Raw genomic sequence first — 18,532 nt, forward strand, 5'->3', positions numbered from 1 at the left:
TTTTTGATACTTTGACTTTTTCAGCCTTGTTTTCATCCTGTTTCTTGTTGCTATTTTGCCACTTTTTTCCAAGAAGCTTTTAGATTTGGGTAAAGCCAAAACTGGAGAAAATGTGCTCTGTTCAGGTGGGAGTTAAGAGGGTTTTTTTGGTTGTTTTTTCACATACAAAGTTCCACAACGCACCTTGAATTACCAATGTGTTTCCTTCCCAAATGTGTTCATATTAATGTGAATATGACCTTACTCAAAATAGCTTTCACATAAATTCTGTTCTTTTTTTTTTGGATTACTGTATGGGTTTGAGCTCAGTCATGTGTCTTCGACTGTTCTTCGTCTGCACAGCGTTGGCAAAGTCTTTTTGTACACCAAAAGTGTGATTATTAAAGTAGATTATCACTTTTTGTATGATAATATAGTTTATTACGTTAAAGGTGGACACTGTATTCTGGATGTACATAAAGTTGGTTGTTTTAGGAAAATCAATTTACAAATCAAGCCAATAACATGTTGTACAAATGTGTGCGCACTATTGCATTTTAATGTTTTTGTTTTTGGATCATATGGTTCTCAAATATAATGTGATGCCTGATTTATAGAGGATTTCACCATGGTGCCAGTGGCTTGTTCATTGTAAAGGCCTTTTCTACCTTTGCAGCGAGATTTTAAACGTGACGCACATTCCAGATTTTTGACATGGTGGTCTCTAAACACAGGACTTTTAGTTTGATAGAGTACTTGTCAAATTCTCAATGAATGAACTGTATGATGAACTGTAAAAACTTATGTCACCACAGCTGCCTTGAGAGCATGTAAACTTCAGAAACATGTCAATAAAATGTAAAAAAAAGGAAACTTGTGTCACGACCTGTTGTGTGCTGCTGATTCATTGTTCGCAGGAAGCTAGATTCCTATGTATTTCCATTGAGGCTGTTGTTATAGTAACGATAAACAAATGTCTAGCTCAGATAAACCTTATTTTATCGTCTCAAATGTCATTCCTCTTGTTCTTGCACCTTAAGCCACAACAGGACCACAGGTTTTAGTTGTAGTTTTACACTTTAAATCGCTAGTTTTAGTCTAATCTTAATTTTCTTGATCACTTCCGGTTACGTCACTGATGACGTAAACCGTTATGAGTGCAGTATGGCGCCCTCCTGAGGCCAAAATACAAAAACACTTATATCACGCTTATCCGGTTATCGTTGTAGTCTAAATATAGCCTTGTTTAATCCGTCCCACTGCTCTTAATGGTGTAAATAGCTTTAAATATTGCCTATGCGTCTGTTGTTAAGATTATCCTCATTAGAAAAACAGTGCAAAGAAACATGGATTTTGTAACATATAAGGGGCGGTTCCAAATATGTACACGAGGGGTAGGCAACGTCAGGACAGTGGGCCAAATCCGGCTCTTTGGCATAGAACCATTGGCCCTCATTTATTGTTAGCTCTTACACACAAAAGACACCAAATACCTGTTAAAGTAGTAAATAGTTACATATATACATATACATATACATATACATATACATATACATATACATATACATATACATATACATATATACATATATACATATACATATACAATAGCTTTACTCTGTGACTCACAATTGGGATGTTTGGCCCCTGATCTTTTGAGAAAACTGGTCCTCCTTTTTTTTAAATGTTTTTATGTGAAGAATGCATTATGAAGAACACTTTATTTTGATGTTGAATAATGAACCGCACTTAGAACAGGTCTAAATTGTACGTTTTTATTGAAGTATTTCTTATTTGGATCGAATATGAAGATGGAGTCTCCTGAAACTAATAGAGAGCCACTCAACTTGATAAGAGTTATACAGTTGTGCTCAAAAGTTTACATACCCTGTCAGAATTTTTCAAAGAATAAGAAAGATAACACTAAAGTTTTTTTTTTCACTCATAGTTAGTGGTTGTGTGAAGCCATTTATGGTGAAACAACTGAGTTTTTAAATCATAATGAAAAATTAAAGTACCAAAATGCCCCTGAGCAAAAGTTGACATACCCCAGTTCTTAATAATGTGTATTTCCCCCTTTTGCATCAAGGACAGCTCGGAGTCTGGCGGTAATTGTGGATGAGGTTCTTTTATCTGCTGGTAAAGCGACCCATTTTTCTAGGCAAAAAGCCTCCAGTTCCTGTAAATTCCTGGGCTGTCTTGCATGAACAGCGGGTTTGATCTTTCGCCACAGTGGCTCAGTAATATTGAGGTCAGGAGACTGATATGGCACTAACGGGACCATCACTTTATTCTGCTGGAGCCAGTGGCATCAGTGAACCAGCTCCATATTTAACAGTAGGTACGGTGCACCGTGCCTATTTAATTTACAGGAACTGGAGGCTTTTTGCCGAGAAGAATGGGCCACTTTACCATCAGAAAAAAATTAAGAACCTCATCCACAATTACCACAAAAGACTCAAAGCTGTCATTGATATTAAAGGGGGCAATATACAGCACAGGGGTATGGATCAGGGTCATTTTGGTGCTTTCTTGGGCTTCACACAATCACTAAGTATCCATCCATCCATTTTTCTTCCATTTGTCCGTTGCCGGGTCATGAATCACATTGCACCAGCCCCTTATGGCTCCTCCTGCACGTGGTGAGTCCACAGAGCCTCATGATTCTAACCGGGCCTGTTGGTCTCTCATAAGGAGCTTCTGATCCGCTCTTTGTCTGACCCGTCACTTGGGACCATGGAAGACCCTACCAGGGGCACGAAGCCCCCGACAACAGAGCTCCATGATCATTCGGGAGCTCAAACCCCTCCACCACATTAAGGTGGCGGTTCCAGGAGGGGATCACTATGAGTGAACAAAAACTTTTGTGTTGTCTTTTATATTCTTTGGAAAATAGGCAACAATTCTGACGGGGTATGTAACACCTCTGAGTACAACTGTATAGTACTTAGCCCAGCGTAATATAAATGTCCTTAAAATACTGTAAAATCCATTAATCCTTACTGCATTTTTTAAATTCTTGCATACTGTGTTTTGTAATCTGTCGTAACATAAGCAAGGCTCCCTTTGTGTTTTACAATCCTGCCATTATTTTAAGATCTTGCTTTGGCACGATGTGTTTGGCATTCAAATTTAAAAAAAAAGTTTCATAAATTGCCTTTAACAGTGCTTGAATTGTGAAATATAGCCCGTCCTTGTTCCTGGTTATGAAATGAAATGTCAGGGTTTGTTGTCGGTGTGTCTTCCAAAAAGTTATGTCACTCTAGTCTTGACACTTTCAGGTCAAATCCTTCCCTTTTTAATCATAAAGTGGGCGTCCGAGCCTCCCTGTGACTTTGTTTGTTGATTGTAGCAGACACCATTAATTTTGTAAAAGGTTTTTAGTATTTTTGACAGTCTTATTCATCACAATAATCTCAGGGGCCAGAAAGACTTTCAAGAGGCCAGATTTGGCTCCCACACCTACACCTGATTAAAGTGTATCTCTTTAATTAGTTTCCCCTGTCTACACTCTCTTGCTCCCTCTCTCTCTTTTTCCTATGTCTTGCTTAACTAGTTAATCTCATTGTAGCGTAACAGTCACATGTAACACTGTACAGATTATGAAAGAGCCGCTCCATTCACATTCAACAGTGCTCCCTTGTTTTTAAGTGACCTTTCTGTTTCAAAGCAAGTGGACCAGATATAAAGGCTTTGAGCTGCACAAATCTTCATTTACCGGCTCTGGAAACAGTCGTAGCAACTAGACCCTTAGTGATTGTAGGAGTTTTGCTTTGAAAATGGCTTTAAACCTGAAGACCGCGTTCCATGTTTTGGTTTTCAGCTGGTACGCGTTTGTCGTGCAAAGTATGGCAGCCAAAGATGGAGAGGAGTTGCCACCGGGGATTTTTGTGTACGGCGGGCCATGGAAATACCTCACGTTCTTAAATCTGGTGAGTCAAACTGAGAATCCTTGCATAAATGTTGTTTGTAATGCTGTGTTGCATGTTACAGTTGTTGCAGATGACTTTCTTTGGCCTGGCTGCAGCCACAGACCTCCAGGATGAGAAAAAGTCTCAGAGCTCTTTGAGGAAATGTAAAGACCTGCTCTTCGCTGTGTTCGGGTTTCCAGTGGGAATGGTGAGTGTGGACATTTAGCCTTACACACTTCAACTTATATACAGTGTCTGAAGTACAGGAGTGTATCCAGATTACCATATGCACTACAAAAAGTAAATATCAAGCATTGGCTTAAATGACTTGAATTGAGGAAATGTATCTTGTTTTGAGCGGTTTTCACTCATTTAGACACTTTTCCTGATCGGACCAAGTTTACTTTGCTTGTTTGAGGACATTTCAGACCAGTTCTAGGGTAAATCTCGCTTGAAATAAGAAAGTAAAATTGCCAATGAGATAAGACCAATTTTCTTACCCCATTGGCAAAGAAAATTACCTGAAACAAGGACGAAATGTATCGAAACGAGTCAGAAACATCTCAGAACAAGCGAAATAATCTAGGAAAAATGCCCAAGAACTTCTTACTAGTCAAAACAACTAAAATGTGGATTATTATGCTCAAATTGAGATGTTTATACTGATCTAGTTAAATACTTTTTTGCAGTGTGGGTGATCACATGTACCTCTTTGGTTGTTTTAAGCCTCTGTTCCACTAATATATGTAGATAATGTCCCATGTTTTCATTGGCCTTTTGTGTTTGTGCCATCTTTCCCTTACATCTCAATTAAAATGGTCAGTTCCCATATCAGCATGTACAGTAAATATTTAAAGCTTTACTTCCTACAGTCCATTCCTCCATGCCCCACTGAATTTGCTCAGCTTTTTCAACTACCACTATATGATCATTCACAGATTCAATAGTCAAATGTTCACGGGATGCTTTCCCCAATATCCATATGAAAAACAGACGACTGTCATGGGAAAAATAAAAATCATAAGCTTATGATTTTCTCTTTCTGTACAAGTCTGCTCTGTCATTGCTCTTAATCAAACCCACACAGCTCTAGTTTCACAAGTGTCACTTATAGACTACAGTAACGAGAATCCAAACGTTTCTGAACAAAAAATAAATTGAAACGGAGCTGTTTTTGCAGAACTCTTATACTTTAAACATCAGTGTTAATGCCTTTGATATGTGCTAGTTGTTCCATGACATCTATTGATTGATTGAGCTGTTTATTTGAGCTGTTTACATTCATATTTTTACAGTAGTTAAACATTTCATCACATTAAGGCTCAAAAGGACTATAGGCCGAAGCCGAGCTTATGTGTGCCTACCCCTCATTCATCTTTATTAATCACCCTCGCGCAATACATATTCAGTAGTGACTTTTTTTTTTGTTCAACAGCAATACGATTCAGATTTTATCAACCACTCAACCACTATGACTGTAAACCTGCACTACTGACATTTTATTTATTACAGTCTGTTTATTATTATTTCTTTTACTGTGTATACTTTTTGCCCCCTTAAAGTTGTTGGTAGTCTTGTAATTGTTGTTGTCTATTCTGCGCACCCTGAGTGTTTCTGAGAGCTGAAAGTAACAAGTGAAATTCTCCACTGTGAGATCAAGAAAGGCTATCTTGTCTATTCAAAGCTTTTTCTTTGAGGAACAAACACATGACCAAATATAATTAGTCCAGCAATGTCCTAGGCTGCGTCTGAAACCATCAAATTGTAGCCTCTAAGCACTAACACTAGCAACTAACTCCTTAACCTTTCATGGGGTCGACTGTTAGACCTCTATGCAGTGAGTGAACTAGACCTTCAGCAGAATTTGCACAATCCGTCCGTCCTTAAACAGGGGAAAGGGAAGTGACATCACCAACAGCTGTTTTTCTTCTTCTTTAAAGTTATTGGTGGAGTGAGGCCAAACAAAAGCGCATGTCGCCCCCTAGTGTATAGTGTCCAACAACAACATTGTGTCCAAACAAAGACATTTAAGGAGAAAAATAAATCCAAATGATCCATACATTTCCCTTTCAACAGCTGTTTCATAAAGCTACATTATGCAAATGATCCATGTGGCTTAAGTTTCTACTAAATGAAAACAAAAGCATTTAATCTGTTTCCTGAGTTTCCTCTTTAACACTGACATGTGACTGAGCTGTGGGGACGACAACATGGATTTTGTCACTTTTATAAAGTTTGGCTTGTGCACAATCTTAATTTTTAATTATTATTATTTTTATTATTAAATGTGCTCCTGTCAATCAACAGTGGTTGCGCATGAATCACTCGAGGGAGGGGCCGAGGGGGGTGGGGGGATTGGCGCAGTGGCTTGTGGGATGGCACATAGCTCCTAATCACCGGTTAGTTAGCATCAGAGGTCCCTATGCTAAAGTGGCTATGATAGTTAGCATCAAGGCTCCTTTTCCTAACTACTTCCTAACTGACAGACCAATTCGGAAGCAACTTGCCATGGCGGACGCTGACGCACTTCCGGTTTGGCGTCAGAGCTCTTAGCAATTTGATGGTTTCGGAAGGAGCCCTCATGTGTAGAATGAGTCCAGGTCTTTTCACCACAACTGCCTCCACTGTCACTCGAAAAGTTGTTAATTCGGCTCTGAATTGCCGTCATGCACGAGCTTAATATAGAAACTGCAGCTACGCGTACGACCTGAGGTGGCAGTATTGAGCATAAAAATGACCAACTAGCATCTAGTCTCTTTAAATGTCCATCTTTATGCAACCATAAGTGCGTGCATGTTCACACCTGTCTTAAAAGGTAAAAACACCCTCTGGGGAATAACCTTGATCTTGGTGTCTGAGTGGCAAAAACTCTCATTGTGAGTTAGATTCCTGGGTTAGGTTTGGTCTTTTTTTTGTGTACGTTCCCCTCTTGCTCGGGTGGGTTTCATTCAGGCACTCCAGTTTTCCCCCATTGATTCCATAATCCTCCAGCTATTATTCATGTCCAAACCTGGCTCACGATCTGCACGGCACTATGGCCCCTCCCTCCTCTGCTCCAGACAGGCTGCCTTCAGGGACTGGTTTAAGGATGTGTAAAATGCAAAGGTCACATTTCCCTGCAGGGACAAAAAACAACATGACAAGGCCAATTAAAAGTCACAAATACGGCAAAAAAGCTCCTCAGCAGATCATTTGTTTCCTAAAGATGGCATGAACTTTTCTTTCACTCAGTCTTTATTGCTAGTTTGTTCATGTATTCATTTATTCTGTTTTAGTTTGTCGTCCTGCTGTTCTGGTCCATTTTCGCCTACGACAGAGAGTTGGTTTATCCGGCCTCGATTGACACGTTCTTCCCTCCCTGGATGAACCACGCCATGGTCCGTGCACTTCAAAATCAAACGTACTGCATTTATCTAATATTCTGCACCTGTTTCAACATCGTTCTCCTTGTCTCCACAGCACACGCTGGTCCTGCCCATTTTATTAGCAGAGGTTTTGTTGCAGCCGCACGTTTACCCTCAGACCAAACAGGCCGTGGCCGCGCTGAGCTTTGTGGGCGTGACCTACTTGTCGTGGTAAGTTCAAAGTCAGATAATATATACTCTCTAAATATAAGTATTACGGATGAGTAAAAGCACTTGATCTCTGAATATTTATTTTGTCTTGGCTAGTTTACATTATTCATACATCCTGGAACAAGTCCAATAATCTCGGCCAGTGATCAATGCCCAAAGATGAAGAACCGCGAAGCATTTATTTGAAACCCATAAAGTTGTAATAAAAGAGCAGTCATTTTAACAGACTCGGTTAGTGTTTTTGTACTTGTCCTGTAAATGCTGAAAGTAATTTTCATGGTCATGGTCAACCCACTGTTGGGTCCCGACCATAGATAAGACAGAAGAGATATCGGGTGTTCCATTCAGCCCCATGCAGAGTAATGATCCCGAGTGGTCTGTGAAATTAACATGGCTGCTCAATCTCCTCCTACGAAGCCTGCTCCTTAAGAGGGCAAAACAGCGGAGCAGCTACAAGCCTAAACAGAGCTCTAGAGCCTGTCAATCATAGATTTAGGCTTCCACTTTTTAGTGTACAAAAACCAGCATGGTTAAAAATATGATTCCTACCCCAGTGTTTTCACATGGGTCATATCAAGTTTTAGGAAAAATAAAACTCTTTGGAGCCAGACTCTTAAAGGAATAGGCCACCGTTTTTACATACTGAGATATGTCCTTACCTTAGCTTTGACGAGTTCTTTAGGACCTGTCTGGTCTTCCCCCGTGCCTTCAATCACGTAAACACAGCGCAGACGGCGTTAGCATTTAGCCTCTCCCTCTCTCCACTATAGCTCCAAAACAGGTCAAGATAGAAGCTACCAAGCTCCTCCACGTATAATAATAGTAGTTCGAAATCCGCGCTGTAATCTTCACTTTACTGTGCGGATGCCAAATTACTCCTGGTATTATTACGCCTTACAATATAGTCCCCCCTTTTATCCGCTTAGAAAATCTGCATTGTTTAATTTTGCGTAATTATACTTTGTAGTGTAATACTTCACGTAACCATATCTAAATAGGGAAAACGTGGAGGAGCTTGGTAGCTTCTATCTTGACCAGTTTTTGGAGCTATAGTGGAGAGAGGGAGAGGCTAAATGCTAACGCCGTCTGCGCTGTGTTTACGTGATTGAAGGCACGGGTGAAGATCAGACAGGTCCTAAAGAACTCATCAAAGATAAGGTAAGAACATATCTCAGTATGTAAAAACGGTGGCCTATTCCTTTAAGCAGTGATAGGAAGGTGTAGAGTCACCATTGGAATCCTGTTTACCAAGTGTCTTTTGGAGTCGCCTCTGGCCTCCAGGGGGTGGTATTACAGCAATGTCAGCTCCCCACCATGAGGACCAAAGAGAAGGGCTTTCCTCGCCCATTGGTCCCGACCCACCAGAGCAGGGCCAGTCTAGGTTATTTACACAGCTCATAACAACTCTATTTGAGATTAATATTCTGAATTCAATCCATTTAAACTCTTCTAGTTATTAATTTATTGCTGTAATGATCTGAAAAAAGAAGTATTAGGTAACATGAAATCCTTACAATCTGATTTCAAGTATCTTCATGTTGACCATAAGACAATAGAACGAAATACTGTGTCCAAATCTATGCTGCACATCTTCACATTACTTCTTCCCAGCCCTGCCCTGTACAAATTGCTTCACACCCAGTGATTTCATAACACTAGATCTGTCGATGGCACGCACAGCTTTGTGCTTCAGGTGAACTCTTCAGGGAATCCGAAAATGTCTCCTCTTTTCCAGCTGCTGCAAGCCACAGCACGCACAGTAATGCTCTCAATGAAACACACTCAAATGGACTCAATAAACGCAAAGTAATGTGTCAAGTATTTCTATTTCTTGCGATTTTGAACTGTCTGCAGAGGTTGACACTTTGCACAGGACAAACCAGTTTAGTTCAGTACACAACGCTCTGATGCAAACTGCAGATACATGAGTGACTTATGATGTCCTGCTCTGGTCTGGTCTGACAGGATCATTTGGGTCTACCTGTCGGTCGGGATCTGGGTCTATCCCCTCCTCAAGCACTTCAGTGGCGTGGGACTGGTGGGGTTTTTCCTCTTCAACATGACTGTGGTGGCAGCACTGTACGTGATCGGAGAGAAACTCAACGCAAAACTATGGGGTAAGTGAAGAACAAAGTGAACCCTTAAAGGGAGTTAAATACGTCCTAATGTGACCTGTTCACCACAACTGCCTCTGAAATCCTGCACTGTCACTCGAAAAGTTGTTACTTCGGGTCCGAATTGCCGTCATACACGAGCTTAATATAGAAACTGCAGTTAGTTAATGACCTGAGGTGGCAGTAGTGAGTATAAAATGGCAAAATTGCATCTAGCCCCTTTAAGTATAGTTGAGAATAACTACAGAAATCAAGCATTGTACTTAATATAGGCTTTATTGATCCATAGGGGGATTTACCTGCTCACAGTAGCACAAAAGCACAATAAAAACAATAAAGCAAACATATAAATAAAAAGGTGGAGTTTAAAGCAGTGGTTCACAAATGTCTCACACCATAAAATATTTGACCTTCCAGGTACCAATAAAGGCTAGCCCAAGGTCCAAAAAAAAAAAAATGTTCACAAGGCAATATTTTGTAATAGCATTTTTGATTGAAAGCAATACAGAATTAGGCCAGTCAACAAAGGTAGAAGAAAGTGCTAACTATAGTATATTTCACAATTCAGTTCTTCAGCTGGAGATTTTGGAGTTTGCGGCCTGAACCTCTGGATTAAATTATGTCTAAACCTACCAAAAAAACAAAGTAAAGGTATTACTAAGTTCTCAATTGCTGTAGCTTTGGGGCCTGAATCTTAAGCCGTTTTATCTTATCCAACACTAAATGGTAAAATGGTCTCAACTAGACCAAATGTACTCAATCTTTTGATTATATCTCTTTATTCAAGTAAATTTATGTCATATCTTCCTTAAGATGGTTATTATTTGTCCAGTTGCAGTATTTCCTCTCAGAGTTTTAAGCTCTGAGCTGACTAGTGTTTGATGCTCCAAATGCTCCAGGGACCAGCTTTTTGTTCCCAATCCACAATTTTAGAATCCCCACTTTAGATCTTAGTCCAGGTTTAGTCCTGTTTTTTTGCAGAGGTCAGTATCTCTCAATCTACTACAGCTCAAACTGAAGAATTTAGCACTGTTCTAATAGATATATGCCAGATTACACAGTACATGGGCTTCATATCGGCATGTCATGTTTTCCTCTGTGCACACAATGTTGTATTACTTTCCATTTTGCTCATAATAATTTCTCGTCATTGTTTTCTTTCTTTCTTTTGTGTTCCCAGGTAAAGACATTGAACAGATGACAGCAACATCACGATAAGGCCACCGCAGTCTACCATATCTCAGTAACATCACATGACAGCACAAAGGACTTGCAGCATATTTGCAAAACAAAAGAAGACAAAGCTCACCGTCTGTGCGATCACACTGTGCGGGTGAACTGCAAGAAGCTGTATCAGCAAATTCCACCGACAATAAGGAAATCTACACCCTCTTGCAAAGCAGACTTTTGAAAGCATTTTTTTCTCCTTCATTCGAGTGCGTTCAAGTGCATCATTGAACGATTGCGATGCTTTGACCGCTTTCCGCCGCTGCCGTTTTTTTGAAAGTCCCCGAGAGAGAATCAGGGGGGATTTTTTTCCGTGACAGGACTCGGGACAGTGAAGTTGTAAAGGAAAGTACTGGAGAGGCGTCTCAGGTAACGTGCAGGTCCCTGTAGCCTTTGAGATGGTGGAGGTAGTTTGGATCGGCGTCGACCAAACCGAGGGACAGCACCCGGGCCAAGAGATGCACATCCTCGTCACTCAAAGGCTTCTGCGGGAGAGAAAGCGCACGCAGATTAAAGTGTGTCCATTGAAAGCATTTGTGTGATGGTTTTGTAAATAAAAAGGCACATAATAAAAGGATTCAAAAGCGTTTATAAAGTGCACTACTCATTCACTCATTCTTTCAAGCTTTGTTAACCTCTTATCTCCCGCCTGAACCGAGAGGATCTTTTTCCTCACGTCATCAGATTTTTTTTCCATCATTTTTTTGTTGGGTATTCAACTCATTTTTGTAACTCATTTTTTTGGTAATTTTTTCGTCCATTTTTTATCAAATTTTTGTCACATTTTTGTATTTTTTTGTTTGTCATTTTTTGTCATTTTTTGTCATATTTTTTGTCATTTTTGTCAATTTTCTATCACTTTTTTGTGTCATTTTTGTGTCATTTTTTTGTCCATTTTTTATCCAATTTTTGTCACATTTTTGTAATTTTTTGTCATTTTTTTTGTCATTTTTTTTGTCATTTTTTTGTCAATTTCTTGTGACATTTTTGCCACTTTTTCATACATTTTTCGTCACTTTTTTGTCAAACTTTTCTCACTTTTTTGTCACATTTTCATCATTGTTTTTGTCTCAGTTTTGTCGCTATTTTCACACCTTTTTTCCAGAAGCTTTTGGATTGGGGTAAAGCTGGAGAAAATGTGCTCGGTTCAGGTGGGAGTTAGGGGGTTAAGGACACAGAATCCTGGTCCATAGTATTAATAGAAAACAGAAACTCTCTCCACTCCTCTTTTTTCATATAAATTTGCATTTTTGAAGCTATGGAAAGCTGACACTTGAGATATTATGAAATCTAGATGGTTTTTCAAATCATATGCAAACGTACCACCAGTTTGGATGTGGAGGACAGAAGGCAGACTTTATAATAAAGCTCAATGGAAATAAAAGCTATAACAAGGCTTTATAAAAACGCTTCTCACATTTGAATTATTGGAAATGCATGTGTGCACCCTCATACTGTATTCATTTAGATAATAACCCAAATCAGCATTGTCAGGACGCATGCGTGGTAATGTTCTGGTCAAAGTTCACAAAGCCCATTAAAACCACACTCATTGTAGAACAACCGGCTATTTAGTGACTATTACATCGCTTAACCCCTTAACTCCCACCTGAACCAAGCACATTTTATCCAGTTTGGCTTTACCCCAGTCCAAAAGCTTCTGGGAAAAAAGCTGTGAAAATAGCGACAAAACTGAGACGAAAACAAAATGTATGAAAAAGTGGCAAAAATGTCACAAGAAATTGACAAAAAATTGACGAAGAAATGACAAAAATGTGACAAAAATTAGATAAAAATTTGACAAAAAAATGACAAAAATGTGACAAAAAATGACAAAATATTGATTAAAAAAATGACGAAAAAATGACAAAAAATTGACAAAAAATGTGACAAAAAATATTACAAAAATGTGATAAAGAATGACCAAAAAGTTACAAAAATGAGTTGACTACCCAACAAAAAAATGATGGGAAAAAAATCTGATGACGTGAGGAAAAAGCTCCTCTCGGTTCAGGCGGGAGTTAAGAGGTTAAAGTGGTTTTACGGTGATGTGTTCGCATTCATTCTCCATTGCAGTGCGACTGTCCATGTGGGCTTAGTCAGTCTATGGAAGAGTTTTGCTCTATTCACGAGTGCAATAAAGGAACCTCACAGTGTTGTATATGGAGCCACCATACGCACTCATCACATTTTCTACTGTAAGAAAAGATCCAGAACGTCCTGACGCGAATGGATTTAAATTTGTAAGTTTGACATATAGCTAACTCGTAATGCTATTTGTAGCCGATACGTCTATTTACTTAACCCCTTAACTCCCACCTGAACCGAGCACATTTTCTCCAGCTTTACCCCAATCCAAAAGCTTCTGGAAAAAAGGTGTGACAATAGCAACAAAACTGAGGTGAAAACAAGGAGGAAAATGTGAAAAAAGTGAGAAAAAATTAACGAAAAAGTGACAAAAAATTTACAAAAAATGTTTTAAAAAAATGACAAAAATGGACAAAAAATTAACAGAAAATTGAGGAAAAAATGGACGAAAAAGTGATAAGAATTTGTCAAAAAAAATGCGAATAATTTGATGAAAAAGTGACAAAAAAGTCACGAAAATTTGACAAAAATGAGATGACTGCCCAACAAAAAAAGTGATGAAAAAAATCTGATGATGTGAGGAAAAAGATCAATTTAGTTTTCAAATGAGGTGTTACACTGGCCTACAGGATTGAGGTAAAGCTGCACTCCAGTTTGGCTTTACCCAAATCAAAAAGGTTCTTGAAAAAAGTGTCAAAATAGCAGCAAAAGAGTGACACAAACGTGAGAAAAAAGATCTATTAAAAAACACAGATAAAGCAACAAAAACACACACACATAAAACACACACAAAAGAGCAACAGAAAAGCGAGAAAGAAGCAATTCAAAAATGGAGGACAGTGCAGCAACAATGTGACTAAAAAGCTTCGTTTGGATCAGTTTTGTATGCCTTAGCTTTCAAATGAGGTGCGACTCTGGCCTATAGGCTGTAACCTTGTAGATCTGGGTAAAGCCGAACCGGAGAAAAGCATTTGGTTAAGGCGTGGGTTAAGAATTTAAGGATGTGGTTTAATAATGTCACTTGGCACTGCTCCCGACTGCTCCACCAACTCTGGGTGTGCTCTCAACTGCTCCGATAAAAATAGCTTGAGAAATATGCCACGTACAGAATGCCACACTATCCGGGTGTCATCATTCAAACAGGCATAGTAAAGGCAGCACCATTGTGGAAGGTGTCTGCACAAAATCACAAAGTTGAAATCCCAGGTAGGTTTTGTTTGACTTTGAAACAAGAGTTGACAATGAAGTCTGCATTTTATCTTTCATTAAGAATTCTTTAAATGTTGTCTATCTATACCAGGGGTGGGCAAGTTTGCTCGGTGAAGGGCCGGTTTTCTTCATCATCAAAAGACCAAGGGCCGAACCCTCAAATTTGAAGCAATTGAAGTAAAGCATCACTTTTCTACATATGCCAGTGTTGTATATCATATACACTGTAAAAATGTCCATCTTAAATTAGATAAATTACTTAAAATCACGCGAATAAAGGTTTTTTTTATGTTAAATTTGAGTCGGTTTGAACTAATCTAAGATCAGATAAAAAACGCTAATGCCAATGGAACAAATAGAAATCCCACTGGAAATCAAATAAAAAAACTTACTGTGGAAATTATTTATTATCCACTTGAAAATATACAAAATAATCCAGATTTTTCCACTGGTAAGAATAGTTTTTTTTTAATTTTTTGGCCAGACCAAATCGACTCCAACTTTAGCTTTAATCTCTTAATTCAAGTAGATTTAAATTCAGTTCTACCCATTGATGAGTATTCTTTTAGGATTATGGCCTAAAAGGGTGCTCTGCTAAGACATTTGAAGGAATTGACAGTATTTTTAACATTTCTAGAGTACTTTAACAGGCATTTGACCTCTGATTTGGGTCATAATATTTCTCAAAATCATCTCGAGGGCCAGAGTTTGATGATGGAGGGCCTGACGTTGCCTACCCCTGATCTATACAATGAAAAACATAAGTGTCTAGAGCCAATAGGTTGTGAATCAGTGGTCAGTTATACTAAAGTTGAAGACCTGCACAAGCTTTAAGAGGAAGATGAAGTTATACATAAATACATTGATCAAATCACATCATGATTTGTAAAAGGAGAAAGATAAACCTACTTATATTTATTATATTCATCTATATTTCTGAACTTCATTTTAAAAACTCAGTTCTGAGAAGTTATGAAATCTTCGTTGCGGAAAACAGCCCGGAAAATGCCACCAGTGTTTGTCATGTGAGCTGATGAGCAATGATCACATGGACGGACACAGCATTTCAACAACAGGTAAATTTTCCACACAGGACTTGCTTGGAAATTTCCACACTTGCAAGGAAGCAGTTTAAACCAGAAGTGTCAGTTCCTTTGCTTTTCCATACAGTATATCACGAATCACCAGACTGACAAGAACACTTTAAACGCAATCTCTTCAATCTACTTTGTGAGAGCTCTAAAGCGCAGGTGATTCCCGAGCTTTAAATAGGCCGTGACCGAGGAATCGTCAGTCCTGAGCTGCAGCGACAGCTCTGTTACAAACAATTGCTTTCTGTGCAGTTTGTGTTAAAAGTGAGAAGTCCACAAAGACAGTGTTTGCAAGAAATGTGTAAAAATAGGCCAAAAGGTGTAGAAAGCAGACGCATATAAGACAGCATGTGTGCACTAAATCCGTTTAGAGAATGACACAGAGACTTGGTGAGCAATGTTACACATTAATTTACCGTTTTAGCGTTGGATGAAGACTCGGGCATCTGGGACTTGAGGCATCGGTTTCCCTGTTGGATAAAACATACGTCAAGTTATGACAAGTTTTTACCCTTTCCTTTGTGTTTAGGCCCTTTTCATATCCAAGCATGTACGTCTTAGCCACAGACCGTGAACATTTATTTTAGTTATACACATAGTTATGCATCTTTCCAGGAGCAAACCTTGTTCAAAGTGCAAAGAAAAAAGATCTCAATTGCTGTAGCTTCGGGGCCTGTATCTTAAGCCATTTTATCTTTTCCAATTGTAGACCAAACTTTTTAATTCAAGTAAATTTATGTCATATCTTCCTTGAGATGATTATTCTTTTTCCAGTTGCAGTATTTCCTCTCAGAGTTTTAAGCTTTCATCAAAAGGCCTGACTAGTTTTTGCAAAGGTCCACGATCCAAAAGGCTCCAGGGACCAGCTTTTTGTTCCCAATCCACTATTTTAGAATCCCCACTTTAGATCTTAGTCCTGGTTTAGACCTGGTTTTTGCAGAGGTCAGTATCTCTCAATCTACTACAGCTCAAACTGAAGAATTTAGCTGGCATATATCTATGTTCTCATAGATATATGCCAGATTACACAGTACATGGGCTTCATATTGGCACGTCATGTTTTCCTCTGTGCACATTATCTTGTATTACTTTCCATTGATATTTTGCTCATAATAACTTGTCGTCATTGTTTTATTTTATTTTTTTTCTCAGGTAAAGACATTGAACAGATGAAGATTAACTTCACAAAAGATTCTGTCTTATTAACCCCTTAACTCCCACCTGAACCGAGCACATTTTCTCCAGTTTGGCTTTACCCCAATCCAAAAGCTTCTGGAAAAAAGCTGTAAAAAATAGCAACACAACTGAGACGAAAACAATGATGGAAATGTGACAAAAACGTGAGAAAACATTGACAAAAAAAGTTACGAAAAATGTATGAAAAAGTGGCAAAAATGTCACAAGAAATTGACAAAAAAAATTACAAAAATTTGATAAAAATTTGCCACAAAAATTACAAAAATGTGACAAAAAAGTGACAAAAAAATTGACAAAAAAATGACAAAAATGTGACAAAATGTGACAAAGAAATTACAAAAATGTGATAAAAAATAACAAAAAAATGACAAAAACGTTGCAAAAATAAGTTGAATACCCAACAAAAAAATGATGGTTAAAAAATCTGAAAAAGGAAAAAGATCCTCTCGGTTCAGGCGGGAGTTAAAATAGCAGAGCAAAATAAAACGTTGTCCTTCAAATCGCCCCAAGATTGTCAAGTGAATTGTATACAAAAACTTCATTAATCATGACGGTAATTCCATATATTTTGCATAATATACAATATTTGACCCATGTTGGGGATAAAAAGTAAATGTTTCTAGTGCAGACACAACACCCAAATCCATCTCTCAAAAACCTCCGACTTCCACTACTTTTTGAGCTGCTCATTCAAGTTGGTGCAAGTTTAAAAGTTGAATCCTGCGTCTTTTAATTTTGAACATGATTTTTAAGTAAGAGCCAAAAGAATTGTGTAAAAAAGAAGACATTAACTCACCTCTTTGAGTCCTTTTGAGAACCATACGATTATTACCAGCAGACCGAGCGTGACCTAAAACAAAGAATAAAGATCAATCAGTACAAAAACTTGCCACAATTCACATTATAAGGGAAATATCTTCTTTTAAAATCATACTCACTCCAACCAGGTGCAACATCTTGTCCTCCCTTTGGCTCGTGCTTTGTGCTTTGTGTTTGGCGCATGTATTAGACTCAACTGCATAAAGCAAAGTCGAAAACACCCTTTAAAAAGCCGCCCCCTGAACCGGCAGCACCGGACGGGCAGCATTTCCAGGCTCACGCCAGACGTTACAGAGACAAAAGGGAACTGTTACGCAAAACATGTGCGTAAAACAGGTTGTTGTTGCATGATATTTCTGCTAAATTTGAACCGACAGGGGACGTAAATAGCACCGTGACGATCAGGCCGGGCGATGATAAACAAATGGGTGTATTTTTAAGTTGTAGGTCGCCCGGAGTGAGTCAAGCTTTGATGCAAGTGCAAAGCATCAAAAGCAGATACAGTTGTTCGTGGATGCGCCTAAATGACAGGCTGCAACAAAGGAAGACGTAGTATGAGAGCTTTATGACAGGGATGATTTTCGGTGTTCAAATTGCTGGAAGTGAATCATCAGCAACACCTCGTGATGTATTTGCCATGTTTCCAAAGCCACCAAGACTCGATCAGGTTAAATCAGGACTGAACCAGGTCTAAAATGGATCATTGATAGGCTTAAAGTAAAATATGTTAAATATTTACTAAAACATAAATGGAATGATCTGTGATAAAAAAAAAAAAATAAAGTCACAGTTTTAGAATCACTGTAATAGAGCTTTAATGTAATGAAAACTCACAAATTTCCATCAAACTTGACATAATAATAATAATACATGGGACTTTTAAAGGACACAAAGACGCTTCACATCGGGGAGCAAATAGAAAATCATAGAGCAGTAACGGTGATAATGAGTGATATGTTTTGTATGTAACAGGTGAGTTTGGAGCAGGTTTTTAAAGGTAATGCACTGATATAATACTATAAACTTACATTTAGCTGATGGCTCATAAAATTGTATTTCTGTCAGGCCCTAAATCCTGTGTACAATGTGGATGACAGAAAATGTCACAGATAAAATCACAAAGTGCTTCACAAAACACAAAGGCACTAAGAATACATTTGACTTATACGTAACTTAACCACCACTATTTATTTGTATGCTCTTAAACTTGACTCACTGACTTCACTGGAAAGATGATAATCATCTTGAGGAAGAAATTACATAAATTTACTTGAATTAAGAGATCAGATCTAAAGCTTGAGTAGGTTTGGTCTAGTATTGGA

The 18,532-nt window shown here is 38.5% G+C and overlaps 1 protein-coding gene across 1 annotated transcript; it reads left to right on the forward strand.

The window, feature by feature from the left end:
* Nucleotides 1-3,758: 3,758 nt before the first annotated feature.
* Nucleotides 3,759-11,038, forward strand: LOC306965331 (androgen-dependent TFPI-regulating protein; the record flags this gene model as incomplete). The annotated part of the gene is made up of 6 exons (XM_079559663.1): nucleotides 3,759-3,911; nucleotides 3,973-4,098; nucleotides 7,166-7,267; nucleotides 7,350-7,465; nucleotides 9,431-9,582; nucleotides 10,760-11,038. 6 exons carry the CDS (start codon nucleotides 3,759-3,761, stop codon nucleotides 10,795-10,797), a joined length of 687 nt encoding a protein of 228 aa, XP_079415789.1. The 3' UTR covers nucleotides 10,798-11,038.
* Between the last annotated feature and the right edge of the window lie 7,494 nt (nucleotides 11,039-18,532).

This window comes from Gobius niger, assembly GCF_951799975.1.
Source record: "Gobius niger genome assembly, chromosome: 7".
Lineage (NCBI taxonomy): Eukaryota > Metazoa > Chordata > Actinopteri > Gobiiformes > Gobiidae > Gobius > Gobius niger.